Source organism: Sodiomyces alkalinus (genome assembly GCF_003711515.1).
Source record: "Sodiomyces alkalinus F11 unplaced genomic scaffold SODALscaffold_8, whole genome shotgun sequence".
Lineage (NCBI taxonomy): Eukaryota > Fungi > Ascomycota > Sordariomycetes > Glomerellales > Plectosphaerellaceae > Sodiomyces > Sodiomyces alkalinus.
This window is the reverse complement of record NW_021167086.1, coordinates 328584-344696: the sequence shown is the minus strand read 5'-3', so window position 1 is coordinate 344696 and position 16113 is coordinate 328584. Positions and strand designations below refer to the sequence as shown.

Genomic DNA, 16113 nt, shown 5'->3' with positions numbered 1-16113 from the left:
TCTCAGTCGAGCTGGATCTGAGGACGCGGTCTGAAATCCATTTACGCGTGGGAAAGGGTCGCGCCAGAAAGCAGGATACCTTAGATGTAGATACCTTAGGTACAAAGTACTTCTCGAGGTACTCGTACAGCTCCTACAACGGACCCCACCAATGCGCCAAACCAGCCGAAGCACACATGCTAACGAAGACTAGGCAGGTACCTAGCATCTCAGTCTCCACACTCCGTAATTACTCCGTAAGGTAGGTAGGTAAGGTATCGTCTTGTATTATGAATTACCCAAAGTACCTACCTGGTATTTGATCATATGGCACCGTTGGTTCAGGCATCGACCATGTGTCTAGCATGTCCCTCACAATATCTCCTGGGAACTCCTCAATACAAGGCAGTCAGCATCCTGCGGTCCTTCTAGACCATAAGCACCGGGCTTTTTATCTGCTGTCGAAATCGGTTTCTGACAGCCACTGGTGGGCCGCAAGCTGAAGTTTCCTTCTGCCTCCTTTCTTTCCTGTGTGCATCCGAGTGGATTAACAGAACGGGCTATATTTAGTTGTATCTCCCAAGCCGGCACTTGCCCAAGGTACCGATGGTATACCTAACTGAACCGCTCAAAACAGTCTTCGGATGTCTCTTTAGGTACGTCGTTACAGTTCACCCCATGCCCCATCTGCCCCGCCTCCTGCCTGCCTGCTACCCCGCCAAAGCCTTGTGATACAGCACTTTCCCATCCCAGCCTCAGAGGGAATCAACTCCTTCCTTTCCCACTCTCCTTCCTGTCACCATTCATTCAACAATACGGCCTTCCCTACTCACATTTTAAGCATTGACTGTTCAGTACCTATCTTACCTACACACGCGTCGTCCCTGTCAACTTCAGAATAACGTGACTGTCCCTGGCCCATCTCGCCAGCAGCGTGGTCCGTGGCAGTCATCATGGCGGATCAATCCATCATTCGGATCACCAAGGTCAGCCTCTATTCGCATACTCCTTCGCGCGCGTAGCAAGGAGAGTCCACGCTGACAATCGCCGTGTCAAACAGGAGCTGAGTGATATCCAACGATCGTCGGATCTGTGTACGACCCCCTCGAATTTCCGAAACATCTGCGCCATGAAATCCTCTGACTTTGTTTGTTCGGCTTAGCCCTCGCCGTCGCCTGCAGAGATATCGATGTCCGGAACGTTCGTGCCTTGATCATTGGCCCTCACGACGCGCCGTACGAGTTCGGCTTCTTCGAGGTATGGGCAGTTGTGGTCGCATCTGTTGCAATCGAACAGTCCTTTTGCTCTCGCATGGCAGATGCGGCGCATGTCTTGCAGGTATATCATGTGCTAACCAGCGTGCAGTTCTCCTTCAAATTCGGCAAGGGTTTGTTCGATCGGCCACGATCCCATGACCGCTGCTTGGCTGCTAACGGTGTAGCAGATTATCCGGGGAAATCACCGAATGTTACCGCCGTCACAACCAACGCAGGCCGCTGCCGATTTAACCCCAACATCTATGCGTCGGGCAAGGTTTGCTTGTAGGCCTTCCACTCCCGTACCCGCCTTTTTCTCGCCTCGGGGGTTCCGTTGCTAATATTCTTTGCAGGTCTATCCTAGGGTACGTGGCAAATCAATACTGAAGAACTAGCGCTAGTCGCGGGGCTGACAATATGGTAGCACTTGGCGCGGTGAGCGAGGAGAGGAATGGTCCGCCGCGCAGGGGTTGGAGTCGATTCTCCTCTCTATTCAGAGCCTTATGTCGGGCAACCCCTACGAGAACGAACCAGGCTTTGAAGAGGCGAATGAGCCTGCGGACAAGAAGAACCAAAGGGACTACGTTCAAAAGGTCAGTGACACATGCCATGCCCTTCCATTACAATGGGTTCAGCTGACGGTTTACCGACTTCACCCAACCTTGTAGATTCGCCACGAGACCCTTCGCATCTCTGTCATTCAACGGCTGGAAGACTATCTAGGATTGACGCCAGATGGCCAGAAGGTCGTGCAGCAAACCGCGGCTGATCAGGACGAGGCCGATGATGAACTGGTTGACGTAGACGAATCATCACTTCCCTTCGAACCCTTCAAGGACCTCTGCAAACGGAGGTTTCTGTGGTATTACGATTCGTACCTTCATGCTATTCAGAAGGCGAAAACGGAAGTGAAGGATCATGAGCCGTTTGTCCGCATGCCCTTTGAGGGGTCGAGCAACTCTATGGAGGGTCGGTTTAACTATACCGACCTCGAGCGTCGCTTGCACAACATCAAGGCCGCCCTTGACGCCGAACTGGAGCAATGGGCCCGCGCGGGACTCGAAGCCAAGGCCAATGAGTCCACCGTCGCCGTGAACCTACAACACCAGTACGAGCAGGTGGTCCAATGGTTCAAGCGGCAAGACATCCCCCATGACCTGCAACTCGAGGACGGCAATCCGTTCGTATGGGCTCTCACCTACTTCGGCCGACCCATGACGAATCTCGACGGAGGGCTGTTCAAGATCAGACTTCACTTCAGCCCCCAATTCCCAGAGGAGCAGCCTCGGGTTCGGTTCGAGACGAAGATTTTCCACCACCGGATCGCCCTAGATGGCACCGTCTGCTACTTCCCCAACCCGTTACGGAAGGAGGACCTGCAGTCGCACATGGAGGCCGTCTTCGCCAGCATAGAGGAAGATGATCCCGCCTACGATCCTCGGACCATAGTCAACCTGGAGGCGCATAATCTATTCTGGGGCGGACCGGACGGGAAGAAGAATTACAACCGGCGCCTTAGGAGGTCGGTTCAGAAGAGCCTTGAGTAAGTCTTTTTTTTTTTCTTTTTTTTTTTTTCTTCTTGCGACATCACAACTCACAAGCGTGTATAGGGACTACTGAATTCGGTTGATAGATGACCTCAGCGGCACTGATGTAAGCTCATCATAGAGCGTAGCTACTCGCGTCTGAAGCCACCAAACACAGGCGAAAAGGGGCGGGAAATGGGGAGAGGGGCGCTTACTCAACTCGGCAACAAAGCAACCAGATTTTTTTTTTTCGTTTTCGTTTTTGTTTTTGTTTTTCACGGAGCAGGGGATTCACACCGCGCTTTCTGTGTTACAGGGAGCAATTAGGATCGGGAATCGCGCTTGGGGCGTTCAGGCCTGGCTTCTGCATACCCTGGATAAGATACCTAGGAAGAGAGGAGATGACTGGGAGGGGCATGATTTCTTAGACGAACGTTGGTACCACGCCGCGAGCTCGGTATCAATATTGCCCTTTCATGTGATAAAAAATCGAGCTAATGTTGATGCACAACTGGGAAATAAGAGGCCACTTCGACAGCTGTAGCCAGCCCTTCGTGGGAGACTCATATAGAGGAGGACTGTGATGGCAACCCGGATGGCAACCCGGAACGCCTTGTCAACGGCGTTCATATCTCAGCGTATGTATTTTCATATTTTCATAATCTTCATGACTCCGTTGCCCGTATGTACTTTTTACAGTTCCGGTCACTAGAAGTGATACGTAACCACGTAGATTGCCAGGCTGTGATTCCCCGAGGGGCGAAAAGGTTCCCGCCCTCTCTTCCCCTTCCATTCAACGTCTAGGCCCCCCTCGCGGCTTCTTCTCGATCTTATCCTTCCCGGGCGTGTAGGGGGCGGCGACGCCGACAAACTCGGTCGGGTTGGCGTCGCCCGCGGCCCGGAAATCGTAGGTCCCGCCGGGCGCCATGACGACGGCGGGCTGTCCCTGGCTGGGACAGCGCAGCTGCTCGGCGTGCAGCTTGTCGAGGGACTCGCCGACGACGGCGTACTGGGACCAGTTGATCGGGGGGCAGCGGACGACGTTTTGTGGTCGGGGCAGGTCGGTCCAGGGGGGTGGTGGGGCGGGTTGTGTAGCGGTGTTGCCGTTTTTGTTGCGTTGTTGTTGTTGTTGTTGTTGTTGTTGTTTCTTTTTCCTTTGGGGGTGGTTTGCGGGGGGGCGACCGTCTACGTCCATTTGGTCGTCGTCGTCGTCGTCGTCGTCGTCGTCATCGTCGGAAGAAGAGGACGAAGAGCCGCCGCCTCCTCCCCCTCCTCCCCCTCCTTTGGGGGCACTCCCGGGAGCAGCGGCTGCGAATAGGGGGTCGGACTGGTTTCGGATGCGGCCCGAGGTGAGATCGGCGAGGAAGGCGGCCGGGTCGGCGATGGCTGCGTCTTTGGCGGCGCCTAGGGCGCGGATGTCGTTGGTGGCGCGCTGGCGCTGCATCTGCAGGATGGAGATGGCGGATTGCAGGGCTAGGACGTCCGGGTTGGAGTCGAAGTCGAGGGGGGTGGGGGCTGGCGGGGGGATGGCGGTCGCGTTTGCGTCTGGGACGAGGCGGGCGTGGGTGTATGTTTGGCGGCTGGCGGCGAAGGAAGGGGGTTCGGGTCGAGGTTGCTGGGGTTGTGCCTGTGGTTGCGGCTGCGGCTGCGACTGCGACGAGGGTGGAGGGTGTGGTGGTGGAGAACTGGGACGGAAACGGGCCGAGGAGAGATGGGCGGATGATAGGGTGGGCGTGATGGGACTCACGGGAGGACGCGTGGGAGATGCTGAGCGCGGAGGTGATTGGGGCTGTTGCGTCGATGAGTGCCCTCCCGGTCCTCGTCCTGACATCGAATCGGGGACTATTGTGAGGCCCGGCATGTTCGACGCGACGGTGCGAACAAGCCGGAATTCTTGACAGATCGACCCGGGGATAGACTATCGCGGGACCAGCTCTCGATGGAATATGACCGGGGAGCTCAAGAATCGGCTAGTTGAAAGAATCCTGGTTGTTCGTGTTGACAGTGTGGACGCTGTGTTGTCGGGAAGCGCAAGGCGCCCTCAGCCTTGCATGACCAAAGGTGGTTTGATATCTGGGAAGTCCACTGTCGGGATGTTTAGGCAGCGGTTGTTCTTGGGAGGCAGTGGGGGCGGAGTTGTGCCGTAACTTAATTACGGGTTGCCCCACTTTGAAGCGTTGTGCAAAGGAACGCGTCACAGGGAGCCTCTAGACGTACATGCACACCTAATCTACGTCAATGGGTACTTCCATGACAGACACAGTAGCTACCTAGCTACCTTACTTATTACTGTGCGGTACTGTGTCTGGCGTTGATTACCTTAGGGACGTGCTCCCGTTGGCCTATGCATTGGCCTATGGGTTCCACCCATCTAATTCGGCAATTTGGCCAAGCTTTGACAGCGGGAACGCCTTGTAGGAGGAAGCATGGAAGAAGTTGCTACGATCAAAGACCCATTTCAACGGAATCGACGAGAAGCAGCTGAACATCTTTTGAATTGTCTGCTTAATCATCCGGTAAACCTATGAAACAAAATGGCAACGCAGTCTCAGTGCCGATTACGTCTACCTTCAAGACGAACCCTGCAATGCTATATGAATGTGAACTAGGAGGTGCTGGAGGCTCATTGAATCACAACGCCAGTTTTCAAAGAACTATGTTATTGATTAGACGATGTTTAGTACCCACGGCAAGATACTTGAGGATTTGGTTTATGATCTGACGAACAGCACAACACCAAACAACAACAATACGACAATGGCACTGAGGAGAGAGGTGATACCACCAACTGATTTCGTCTTCCGAGCGGGAGACTGTCGAGATCTTCACGGCCAGCCAAAATGAGAAAAAGGAATCGACAAAAAGCCTGAGATGACGAGTTGTATTAGGGACGCAGTAGTCGTACCACATGGCAGACATTGACATGTTCCGCCAACGGACTAGGGATGAAATGGTGTTTAGCGCCCCTACTCATTATTCGTATGTACACTAGTGTACCGTGTTTGATGAGGATACTACCTTACCGACAGAAAGCTTCGGAGTGGCTCGGTGGGTGCTCCACTCGGGGACTAGCGATCAATTCGGACGCCATTCCGACGTGTGGATTTGGGGAGGGATGCGTTATGCGTTGAATGACGTACACGATGGATCATAGTGTCTTTAAAGTAAGGTAAGGTAACCAAAGCACTGAAGGGCGAATAATCAAGACAAGCAGTTAAAACATGTTCCCTGGCCACATTTTATAGTCGCCGTCCTCTTATCCATCTCGTTCAAGCCACCTGCATCGCTGTTTCGGTCCTAATTCGTCGTTCAGATCAACCCGGAAAGGGTAGAAAGAGACAAACGTGGAGAAAAAGTGTATTATTTTGTCTAATTTTTTTTTTTAAAAAAAAGGTGACACAAAAAAAGAAGGAAAGGAGAAAGGAAACTCGTCTTACCAAATCCCCGTCATCCGATCGACAAACCCCAACATGTCGACACTCTGGGGTAAAAACAAAACAGACGACTCCCAAGCTGGCGAGTCATCCGACCCTTGGCACCCGGGAAACGGCGACGGCGGCCAGGGAGACTCGTCGTCGGCTCCCCCCACCGAGCGAACGCGCCTCCTTCCGAACCGGACCGACGAGCGACCTCCCCTCCTGAACCCCGACGATCCGGCCGTCAGCCCCTACAACCTGTGGACGGTACGCATCGTGCGGTACGCGACGGTGCTGTTCGCAGCCCTCACGTTCGTGTGGTGGGTGCTACTCCTCGTGAGCATATTCGTGACGCCACCGGGTCTGTACACGAGAGGGTCCCCCTTCTTCGCCTTTGGATACGCCTGCCTGGCGCTGTTCAACATTTGCTTCACGCTCGCCTTCTTCGCGGTGCCGTCACGGGCGGTGCGGATTCTGAGTATCGTCATGGCCGTGCTTCTCTTTGTCGATGTGATTATTACTGTTTCTGTCGAGCGGACGCGACACGAGGAGAGATGGGTTGGCATGACCAGCGTTATTTGTAAGTTGCACCTCACCCTAACCCAACCGCAACCCCCCTCCGCGCAGACGGGCGTAGGCAGCACATCGTCAACAAAAAAGGAGCATGAACCGAATTGGAAGAAAAAAAAGAATGAAAAAAAGAAAAAGAAGAAAACCTAACCATCACCTCACGAAAGGGGCACTGGCCATGAGTCTATGGACCCTCCTCGCCGACCGAACCGTCAAATGGGGCAAGGCCGAGGAGGAAGAGCGGCTCACGGGTCGGGTCGAGACCCGACGCACCGTATTCGAATGGACAGAAGTCCTCGTCTCGACCATCGCTTTCGTCGTCCTCACCATCGTCATCGTCCTCATGACCACGAAACTCATCCTACGCGCCCTGGACGCCGGGGTGGCGCCGCCAGGGAAGAGGTACTGGGTCGACGGTGGCAAGTACCAGATCCACCTCTCCTGCCACGGCGACGCCAACACAACAACAAACGCCAAGGGCGGAAAGGAGCCCACCGTGCTCCTGGAGGGCGGCGAGTGGCCGGTCGAGGACGGGCTCTGGCAGCTGGCCGACAACGCCGTGCAGAACGGGTCCATCTCGCGGTACTGCTTCGCCGACAGGCCGGGCTACGCGTGGAGCGACACGGGGCCGTCGCCGCTCTCGGCGGGCATGGCCACGGACGCCCTGAGCGAGGCGCTGGCGCGCGCGGGCGAGACGGGACCGTGGGTCCTGCTCAGCGCCGGGACGGGCGCGCACTACTCGCGGGTCTTCTCGGCGCGACACGGGGAGGAGGTGAAGGGGATACTTCTGGTGGACCCGGAACACGAAGACCTACTGGGACGAATCGCGTCGCCGTGGCGCGGATTCGAGCTGTGGCTCCGCGGGGTCATCTCGCCGCTAGGACTAGAACAGCTACCCGGTGCTCTGTTTCACGGTCGGGGCGGCAAAGACCGGGTGTGGGGACGGTCGGCCGGGGGCGAGGGCAAGCTCATCTTCGCCTGGCTGCAGGAAGGGCTGGTGGCGGATTCGCTGACGCGGAGGGACGTGGAGAGCGCGCGGGCGATTCAGCGGGAGGACACGCCGGTGACGGTGATCAGCTCGGGGGTCAAGATGCGGCGGGACCGGCGCTGGGAGGACAAGCAGCGCGGCCTTACGCATTTGACGCGAAACACGCAGCATTGGGATGTGGTGGACGAGGCGCCCCATCGGGTGTGGGAGACGTATGAGGGGAGGAAGAAGATTGAGAAGAGACTGCGGCAACTTGTTCGAGCATGATGGGGTTGTTCTTCCTTTTTTCTTCTTTTTCTTCTCCTTTTTTCCCCCTCTTCTTGTTCTTTCCGTTTCTGGTGTGTCTAGTTGAAGCTTCGTCCTTTTCCTTTCTCGTCTTCACTTCTTTGTATTTTCCTCGTGTTTTGCCTCTTCATCCGGAGATTTTTGTTGAACATATCGGGAAGGGCTGGAGAATTTGATCATTGTGTTTTGTTTATAATTCAGAATTTCAGATAATGACGACGAGTATTCGATTAGCTCACGCGACGGCTTTCCGAAGGTACCTTACCTAGATGTCGTAACCTGAAACACAAGCGCCAAGGAGGTACGGATATTATTATGGGACCATCATCATTAGAAGGAACGAACGGTATGGACCCTGAAAGTACAAATACGTAGGATACTGCATGTACCTGCACCGTATTACTGCCCATCAACCACGACCCAGTGTCCGTAAGGAATGCGGCTTTGAGGGGCCATGAAGACATTCGTAGATGCGGTCCGGAGCTACTATGCAGCGTGTCTTTGAGATTGGTATCGTGGAGGCCAGCGGTAGTTGCAATCGCTGAGTTGTCCCTCTTCTCCCTAAGGTAATCTTGTACAGAGACGGGTTGTGACACTCCATTCGTACTCGGTACCTCCTAATTTCGCCCGAGGTAAGTAAGGTAGGTAACTTTTGGATGAGAATTGGACCAGAGACGATAACTGGGATGCTGTATCCCGTACATTGTACTGTACGAAGTACAAAGTACGGGTACTTTGTAAATTCAGTGATGTTTGGACGGAGGACTGCGACCCCCGCACGAGTGCCTGGGACCACTGGATTGCTCCTGACGACCAAGGGTGGAACTGGTCCAGCGATCCACCCAAAACCTGAAACCCCTGGGCACAATGCTCTTTTCCCTTCTTTTCCCAGCTTCGTGCCTTATCAACAAGTACCCATCTACGAATATTCTCAAGCAAGCCTCCAGGGACCTACGTTGTAGTGAGGTTGTAGTGGCCAAGCATGTTACTTGATACACAAAATATCAAATTGCTTAAAAGCCGAGATATTATGCCTCTATATAAGGTAGAGTAGGTAGTTGAGGTAGGTGTGATGTAGATGCCCTGTCGGCATCCCACAATGTATCGCTTCTAATAACGGTAACATTCAGTAAGGTAAGGTACCTCAGGTAGTATACTAAGGTACCTTAGAGCCCGGTCGTTGTGTCACTCACAAAGTACTCCGTAGCCCAGGTACCTGAATACTCCGCATTTTCGAAAGCCCTCAACACCAGGACAGCAACTCGCCAGCGTCATTACCTCTACAACTTCCCATCCTTTTTTCCTACAACCAAGGGGCTATCGCTCTCCATTATTTCTCCACCACTCCCTTCTTTCTGATCTTCTTGCCCTGACCTTTGGTTTGTTCATTCATTTTTGCTGGGTCCTCGGTTTGGCAACCAAAAAAACCCCTGTGATGCAGATGTGTGCCCACCGAGGCTACCACCACTGCACACTGTCACAATCTGCTGCACCCTCATTTCTCATTCAATTGCCCAATCTCCCTCCCATCTAAAGGTGCCACTGCCACTCTCCACCTTCCGATCCAGCCAGCCGCCAACTAATACATACCTAATTAGCAACAAAAACCCCCGGTTCGTCCCCTTGCTTGGCGCTGCGACTTGAGTGGTTTGTTAGAAAGGCCGGTCTGCCCTGGGTGGTTCGCCGCCCCTCGCTAGAGTCGGAGGAGTCGTCTGTTCCGTTTATTGTCGACCCTACCTTAGCTTCTTGGCTAGGTACCTAATTCTACAAAGGGCTTCTCACGATCATTAGCTACGCCCTCACAAAGGTAAACCCCCCCAAAGCCCCATGGCATGACCATACATCTCTGAAATAACAGATATTAACAAAACAACATTTCTAACAGATTCATAACGCGCGCATTTCGACCCTCTTTTCCTATGACACCTATACGAACCCCTCCGTGCACGAGATAACGATGTACAACGACCCAGCCGAGGAGGGCCGCTCCTCGCGCCGGGGACGCTTGATGGGCAAGCTCTTCGGCCCCAAAGAAAAAGAACGTAAACCTGCTGCTGCCGAAGATGCTGTTCATGATTTCCTGCACACACCAGCCAGTGCCCTACATCCTACTATTGCCCCGCCGTCGTCGGGTCTCCCCGCTCTCACCAAACTCGATACCAGGAGTGCTTCCCGCTACCCCCAGGCACACGATATCGGAGCCTTTTCACAACAAAGTCTCCCTCTAAGAAACCGCTCCAAAAGCCCTGCTCGCTCCCCGAGGCGGAACAGGAAAGGATTCATAGTCCGTTTTGTCGATACCCCGCCTGATATCATGGGCGAAGGCGGTGACGAATGCACCACCCCATGCATCGAGATCTCTAGGCAGAAGAAGCTGCGACAACTCCCTTTATCCGCCCCTCCCAACCCCGTCGCTTCCGTCACTTCCGTCGCCTCCATCGCCCCCGATGCATCGCGAAGACCCTCCGAACCGGATACCTTCTCCCCGCCCCCCATACGCCGGACGCAGACTGGTTACAGCACCGCCGGCAACCCGGTCAAGGCCAGGGTCAACCCGCAACCAGAGGTCGTTCCCGGTACGGCTGCACGCACGAGGTTCTTGGACTCGTCTACGAACAGGGTGCAGGACGAGAATAGAAGGTCTTTCTTGGAGATTCACCAGGCCGAAATGCGCCAGGCCGAAGGTAAAGCGTTTGCAGAGGCCGCGCGTTCCAGTGTGGCGTCTCACCGAGAATGGGAGGAGGCCATGCATTCGCCGTTTGAGACGTCTCGCGAACCTGCTGCCTCTGCTGCATCTGCTGTATCTGCTACATCTGCCGCATCCGTCGCATCCGCCACGCCCATGAGCACAGTCCCGAGGTCGCCCGAGAGTCAACGAACGAGAGCCTCGGCCCCGCGTGAGCAGAGCCCATCTTCTTCTACATACTCTATGAACAGCACCGGCTACGACCAGCAGCCACCACCACCACCACCACCGCAGCCGAACTTCTCCCGTCAGCCCAGCTTCCCTCAACACCACCAACAACAACATCCACAGCAACATCTACAGCAACATCATCAGCCCAGCCCCGTGGCGGCATCAGCAACATCGTTCTCTAGCCTCTCCCGACTGGGATCCTTTCAAACACCGGATGTGACCACGCCCAGCGGGGACGACGCTCTTCTTCTGTTCATCGAACGCACCCGTCACCTGAGCGAGCTCTTCAGACTGCACGCCGAGACGGTCCGGCCCGTGTCCGCCTGCGACCCTCACGACCTCGCGAGAGCGGCCCTCTGGTGGTTCCTCCGGGGCAGGTTGGGACTAGAGGTTGCCATCCGCGGACGGCCAACGAACCCCCAGGATCAGATGCAGAGCGAGATTGACAGGCAACAAGCGCACACGAATCTGGCCAAGGGTCACTGGCTGTTGGAGGAGGCGATCCCCGAAATTATGGCGAACCGACAGTCGCCGCCCGACCCCGAAGTCGAAGAGGTGCGAAGGACGTTGAGCTCTGGACTGGCCAAGCTTGCCGGATCCATGAAGAGGAACGGGCTCCTGCCTCCGGAAGAGGCTTTTCTGCCCCAGGTCATCGACAAATCCATCTGGATCGAGTACCCGAAGCTGAGTCAAGACATGGTTGCGCTGCTCACGGGGAACGCGGCCGCCGCCATCTCCGGCGTGCTGAACCCCCCTTCGGCCGCTGACGCCTTGGACGCATTCCCCATCGGCGACACCGCCGAGGTATTCTGCTTCGGCCGCGTGCTCGTCGACGCCTTTCTTATGGAGCAAGGCCGGGAGTCGCAGACGTTCCACTTCCCTTGTTTCCTATCCATGGTCCGACCCCAGAAGCAGTCTGATGTGGTCTTTGTCGTGTCGAGTCAAAACGGGCACGTTCACCTTCGCATCCAGAACAACAGGAACGCCGGGCCCACGTGGGAAGATGTCCGATGGAAGACAGACACGTGTGTGCTCGAGGTCCTGCTCCCCCGCGGGTTCAAGCTCGCCGTCCAATGTCTGCAGCAAGATTTCAGGGTCCTGTGGAACATGTACGACTTTGGCTCCAAGACGCAGGCCACGCTGTACCCCCGCCCGGACGAGCAGTGCATCTCCCGGTCCACGCTCCGGACGTTCCAATACTTCGACGCGGACCCCCAGTCGCGTGCCTTCCCCAAAGAGCCGGTTCCTTCCTGCGAGGTCGCGTTGTTCGAGAAGATACGCAAAGAGAAGTCCGCCACGGGCCCTCGCAGCTTCCACCGGGGCTTCCGCCTAGCGGTCGTCTCCGGGCCCAGGACGAGGACGCTGAGCGGAGTCAACCCGAGCTGGACACCGCAGCAACCCGTCTCGTTCGGCTTCCTGCGAGGGGACGGCGGCGATCCGGCGCTGCTGCTCAAGTGCGACGACGGCGGACGGCACAAGGGATCGGCGGTGCTCTCGTTTAACGACGAGACGGAGAGGGTCCGGTTCCACACGCTCCTCACGGGAACGGCGGTGCTCCACGACGAGACCATCTACGCAGACGTGCCCTTGACGGGGTTCTCCCTGGGCCGGTCCCTGACCGACACGCAGGGCCTACCGGGGATCAACAGACTGCCGTGGAAGACGGTCAGGGTGGTCAACGACGACCACGGGGGCGACGAGATGGCGCCGACGGTCCTGTCGGACAAGCTGAAGCTCGTCATCGACTCCAAGGTCGGGACCATCACCGACCGGGTGAACGTGGAGACGGGCGAGCTCAGGCTGCGGCTCGAGGTGAACAACACAAAAACGCTGAGGGTGATGCGGCGGCCGCAGTTGGACATGACGGTGGCCATCTCGGAAGCGCAGCTCAGCAGGGAGGTGGCCAAGGAAATCGCCGAGACGCTGCAGGTGTTGCAGACGGCGCAGACGGTCCGGACGTTCGCGTTCCCCAGCCTGCAGGACCTCCACGGCTTCCAGGCGGCGCTGACGGGGTTCCAGGTCCGGTTCGACGGGCTGGCGGCGGGGTTCGCGATTTCGCGGCGGCGCATGGTGGTGCCGATCCACAAGAAGTGGGACGCCGGGTGGACGCGGATCCAGGTGGTGCAGCAGGACAAGGCGATGCAGCTGCTGGCGTTTTTCCCGGACTTCCAGCACGGGCAGTGCATGAGCTTCGTGCTCAAGGGGACGGACGTGTTCGAGACGTTCTCGCGCGGCGGGAAGGCCGGGTTGCGGCTGGTGGATGCCAAGTTCCCGCTGCCGCGCGTGCCGCAGGACGGCGAGGGGCCGACGGACGATATGGGCACGGTTTGCCTCGACTTGCCGGACTTGCCGGGGGAGCACGACGACATTGCATTGCTTTTCGAGAAGGAGGCCGGTATGTCGACAAGGAATCGCCTAGGAAAACGTGTGCTGAGCTAACGGATATACGTGCAGATCGGGATCGCTTATGCCAGTGCCTACCAGCTCCCGTCAAGGGGCCCTCCAGGCTGGCTAAGATGAACTTTTAGTGGATGCATCGGCCCGGGCGAGAAAACGCATGACCAGGAACGACAGTACTTGGAAAAGTACCGAAAAAAAGCAAAAGAAAGAAAAAGAAAATAGGAGGAAATCATTGCATGGCATGACTTGGCTTGGCTTGGCTTGGCATGGCATATAGCATAGGGCACATGAATAGCGTCTCTCTTTTTTTTCTTCTTTTTTTCTTCTTCCCCCTTTTCCCCCAGGGCGGGATCTAGCGTATTATGCCGGGCATCGCACCGGCACCGGTACCGGTTACCGTACTGGCGGGATTTGGAGAGGAGGGAGTCTCGAGACACCAGGATGATGATGAAGATGATTAGAGATACCCACGGTATGGCCTGCGGACTAGGTACCCAAGTGAATTGTTCTAGACCGGGAGGGGAAAGCGAAAGGGGGGGACCGGGGAGAGAGAAGGCAGGGGGCTAGGGCTGCATGAGATGAGAGATGAGATCCTTCGCCTCTCCGATGGGACAGGGTGGTTCGTTCCGTGTAATAACGGGTCTCTGGGGTAGCATTATAGGATTGCTGCGGGGGAGTGAGGTTCGTCAGAGGTTGAGCATGACACGCGGAGATGGTCTGCTGTTAGGTGGTCTCCTCCACGTCAGGGGTCTAGTAGCCTGGGATATGTTGAGATGTCTTGATAAGGACTCGAGAGAGCATATGTTCTAACATGGACAGTTGTCAAGTGAACGAGAGATGAAGAACAATTTACGTTGTACCTGACCGGGGATCCGGATAATGCCCTTACTTATTCGTTAGTAGATGGTTAATGATGTGGTTATTGAGGAGGGTTTCGCTGGGATTCATGAGCCCATCTCCTGACGATAACGACACTGAGTGCAGTGAGATGCCTTCCAAGATGATTCATCTTGATGTCGATGGAGTTTTGAGGAAGAAGAACCGGCCTTGGCTAAGGATCAGCCACATAGCGTCCCACCACGTAGCGTCCCACTATGGACCATGGGTCTGCTCCCCGAGATGGCGGTTCTTGGGACGGATGCTCAACGACCCACCTATAGAGGGTTCCAGGGCTCCCCTGAGGCTACGGTTTAGCAGTGGATCAACGCTGCGATGTGGTGATAAGACGAGGTATTAGGGAGACTATATGTAAACTGATATCTAACTAGGAGGCTAAGCTAAGGGTAGGTGTGGGGGGGTGGCTGGGAAAAGTTAAGCTGAGGGTAGGTGTGGGTCTAAGTTTTAATTGGTCGAATAGCGGAATACCGGAATACCGGTATAGGGGAGACGTTTCCCTAGGCATTATAAGTCGCGTTATAACACGTTAACGTGTTATTCCCCTCTTTTTCGTACTAATAACGTTTTCGTATCTCTTTCCTTTCACCACCACTCTATATTTTTATAGAGTGTGTTTTTAGGCTATCACTATTTACTTCTATTAATTCTTTTTTTATTAACTATATTAATTTAAGTATCTTTTTTATTATCTTTAGGTATATTTTCCTATTAGAATTAATTCTTTCGTGTTTTATATCTCGAAAAGCGTCGGAAACGATTAGGAAACGATTTAGAAACGTTTCTAACTCTTACTAGGAACTCCTTAATAATTTTTTCGATAATACCCTCTAACTACCGATAGATAGACGTATATAAATAGTATACTACCGGCGAGAATAACGGTAAACGGTATAGAACCCTCCCCGAGTTCGAGACCGATAGTATAAGTATACGAGTTAATCTAATACACTATAGTTTACTAACACTCCTTTAAGAGTAGCAGGGTTATCCTAGTAGCAGGAGAGGTCTTCTACCAGTATATAGAAGAAGGGGGCGAGCTCTATTTTAATATAAGTATATTTCTATTTATAAACTAACTAGATAGCTTTAACTAATTTTTTCTATATAGCGCTCTAAATTTTCGGTAATTAGCGCGTCAAAAAAGCATATTCACTCGACACACTATACCCAGGCAGCGCCGAGCTATCGCACGTTAAAAGGCACTTAAATGATCAACTTAGTAGAGCAGAAATCTTATATGTGTGTATTCTATTAAGTTATCTGGGAGAGTCTCTTATACCCTTAATTTGGGTGGTGAAGACTCTATTATGGGTACTATGTTATTTAGATCCTATCCGGTCTTTTCCGGTATCCACCCTTATTATATCCTGATACCCGAAGTCCCTGATATCCGGAGCCCTTAGTTATAGAGTGGATCTTCCCTAGATCCCCTATAGACTATATCGTGATCCTGCCTATACGACACACCCCCTTAGTTAAGGTGGGTCTTCCCAGGTTAACTAACTAATCAGAGGCTTCGGTTTAAACCAAACGCTCTTAACTTTTCTATCGTAAAATTAATAGTTAAGGGAAAACGCCCTCGTAAAAGGGATCTAAATCCGCCCTATTTAACCGTTTAATTTAATTCTATCTTATTTAGTTCCTCGATCCTGATTGGCCGGATCTGCTTAATCGGATCTATATCTATCGGATCTGCTACGCCCTCGGAGGCCTTCGTCGTTACTGCGGCCGTGGCTTTAGCGCGTTTAATCTCTTCGTGTAGTCGTTTAGACTACTCGATACGGTCCTTTTAATCCGTTAAATTAAGCTATTACTGTAGTCTTTTGATTCCTTCCTCCGGTAGTGCCTTCGTTAAACCGTCCGCGATTATCTCCTTCGT

General features: G+C 54.3%; 4 protein-coding genes across 4 annotated transcripts; 3 read left to right on the top strand and 1 right to left on the bottom strand.

Annotated features, from left to right (window-relative positions):
* Positions 1–447: 447 nt before the first annotated feature.
* On the top strand, positions 448–3001 carry SODALDRAFT_334969 (UBC-like protein). Its single transcript, XM_028612347.1, has 10 exons — positions 448–635; positions 835–965; positions 1040–1073; positions 1142–1236; positions 1345–1366; positions 1424–1520; positions 1589–1600; positions 1660–1828; positions 1904–2778; positions 2846–3001. Exons 2-10 carry the CDS (start codon positions 933–935, stop codon positions 2853–2855), a joined length of 1347 nt encoding a protein of 448 aa, XP_028464578.1. The 5' UTR covers positions 448–635; positions 835–932; the 3' UTR covers positions 2856–3001.
* Positions 3002–3554: 553 nt separating this feature from the next.
* SODALDRAFT_361590 (hypothetical protein) lies at positions 3555–5852 on the bottom strand (the record flags this gene model as incomplete). The annotated part of the gene is made up of 6 exons (XM_028614387.1): positions 3555–4679; positions 4765–4846; positions 5129–5250; positions 5330–5383; positions 5450–5700; positions 5789–5852. The coding sequence occupies 6 exons, from the start codon at positions 5850–5852 to the stop codon at positions 3555–3557; spliced, it is 1698 nt and encodes a 565-aa protein (XP_028464577.1).
* Positions 5853–6041: 189 nt separating this feature from the next.
* SODALDRAFT_334966 (mitochondrial integral membrane protein) lies at positions 6042–8089 on the top strand. The gene is made up of 2 exons (XM_028612346.1): positions 6042–6757; positions 6915–8089. Exons 1-2 carry the CDS (start codon positions 6232–6234, stop codon positions 8000–8002), a joined length of 1614 nt encoding a protein of 537 aa, XP_028464576.1. The 5' UTR covers positions 6042–6231; the 3' UTR covers positions 8003–8089.
* Positions 8090–9727: 1638 nt separating this feature from the next.
* SODALDRAFT_206776 (hypothetical protein) lies at positions 9728–13694 on the top strand. The gene is made up of 3 exons (XM_028607245.1): positions 9728–9827; positions 9906–13332; positions 13392–13694. The coding sequence occupies exons 2-3, from the start codon at positions 9978–9980 to the stop codon at positions 13463–13465; spliced, it is 3429 nt and encodes a 1142-aa protein (XP_028464575.1). The 5' UTR covers positions 9728–9827; positions 9906–9977; the 3' UTR covers positions 13466–13694.
* The last annotated feature ends 2419 nt before the right edge of the window (positions 13695–16113 follow it).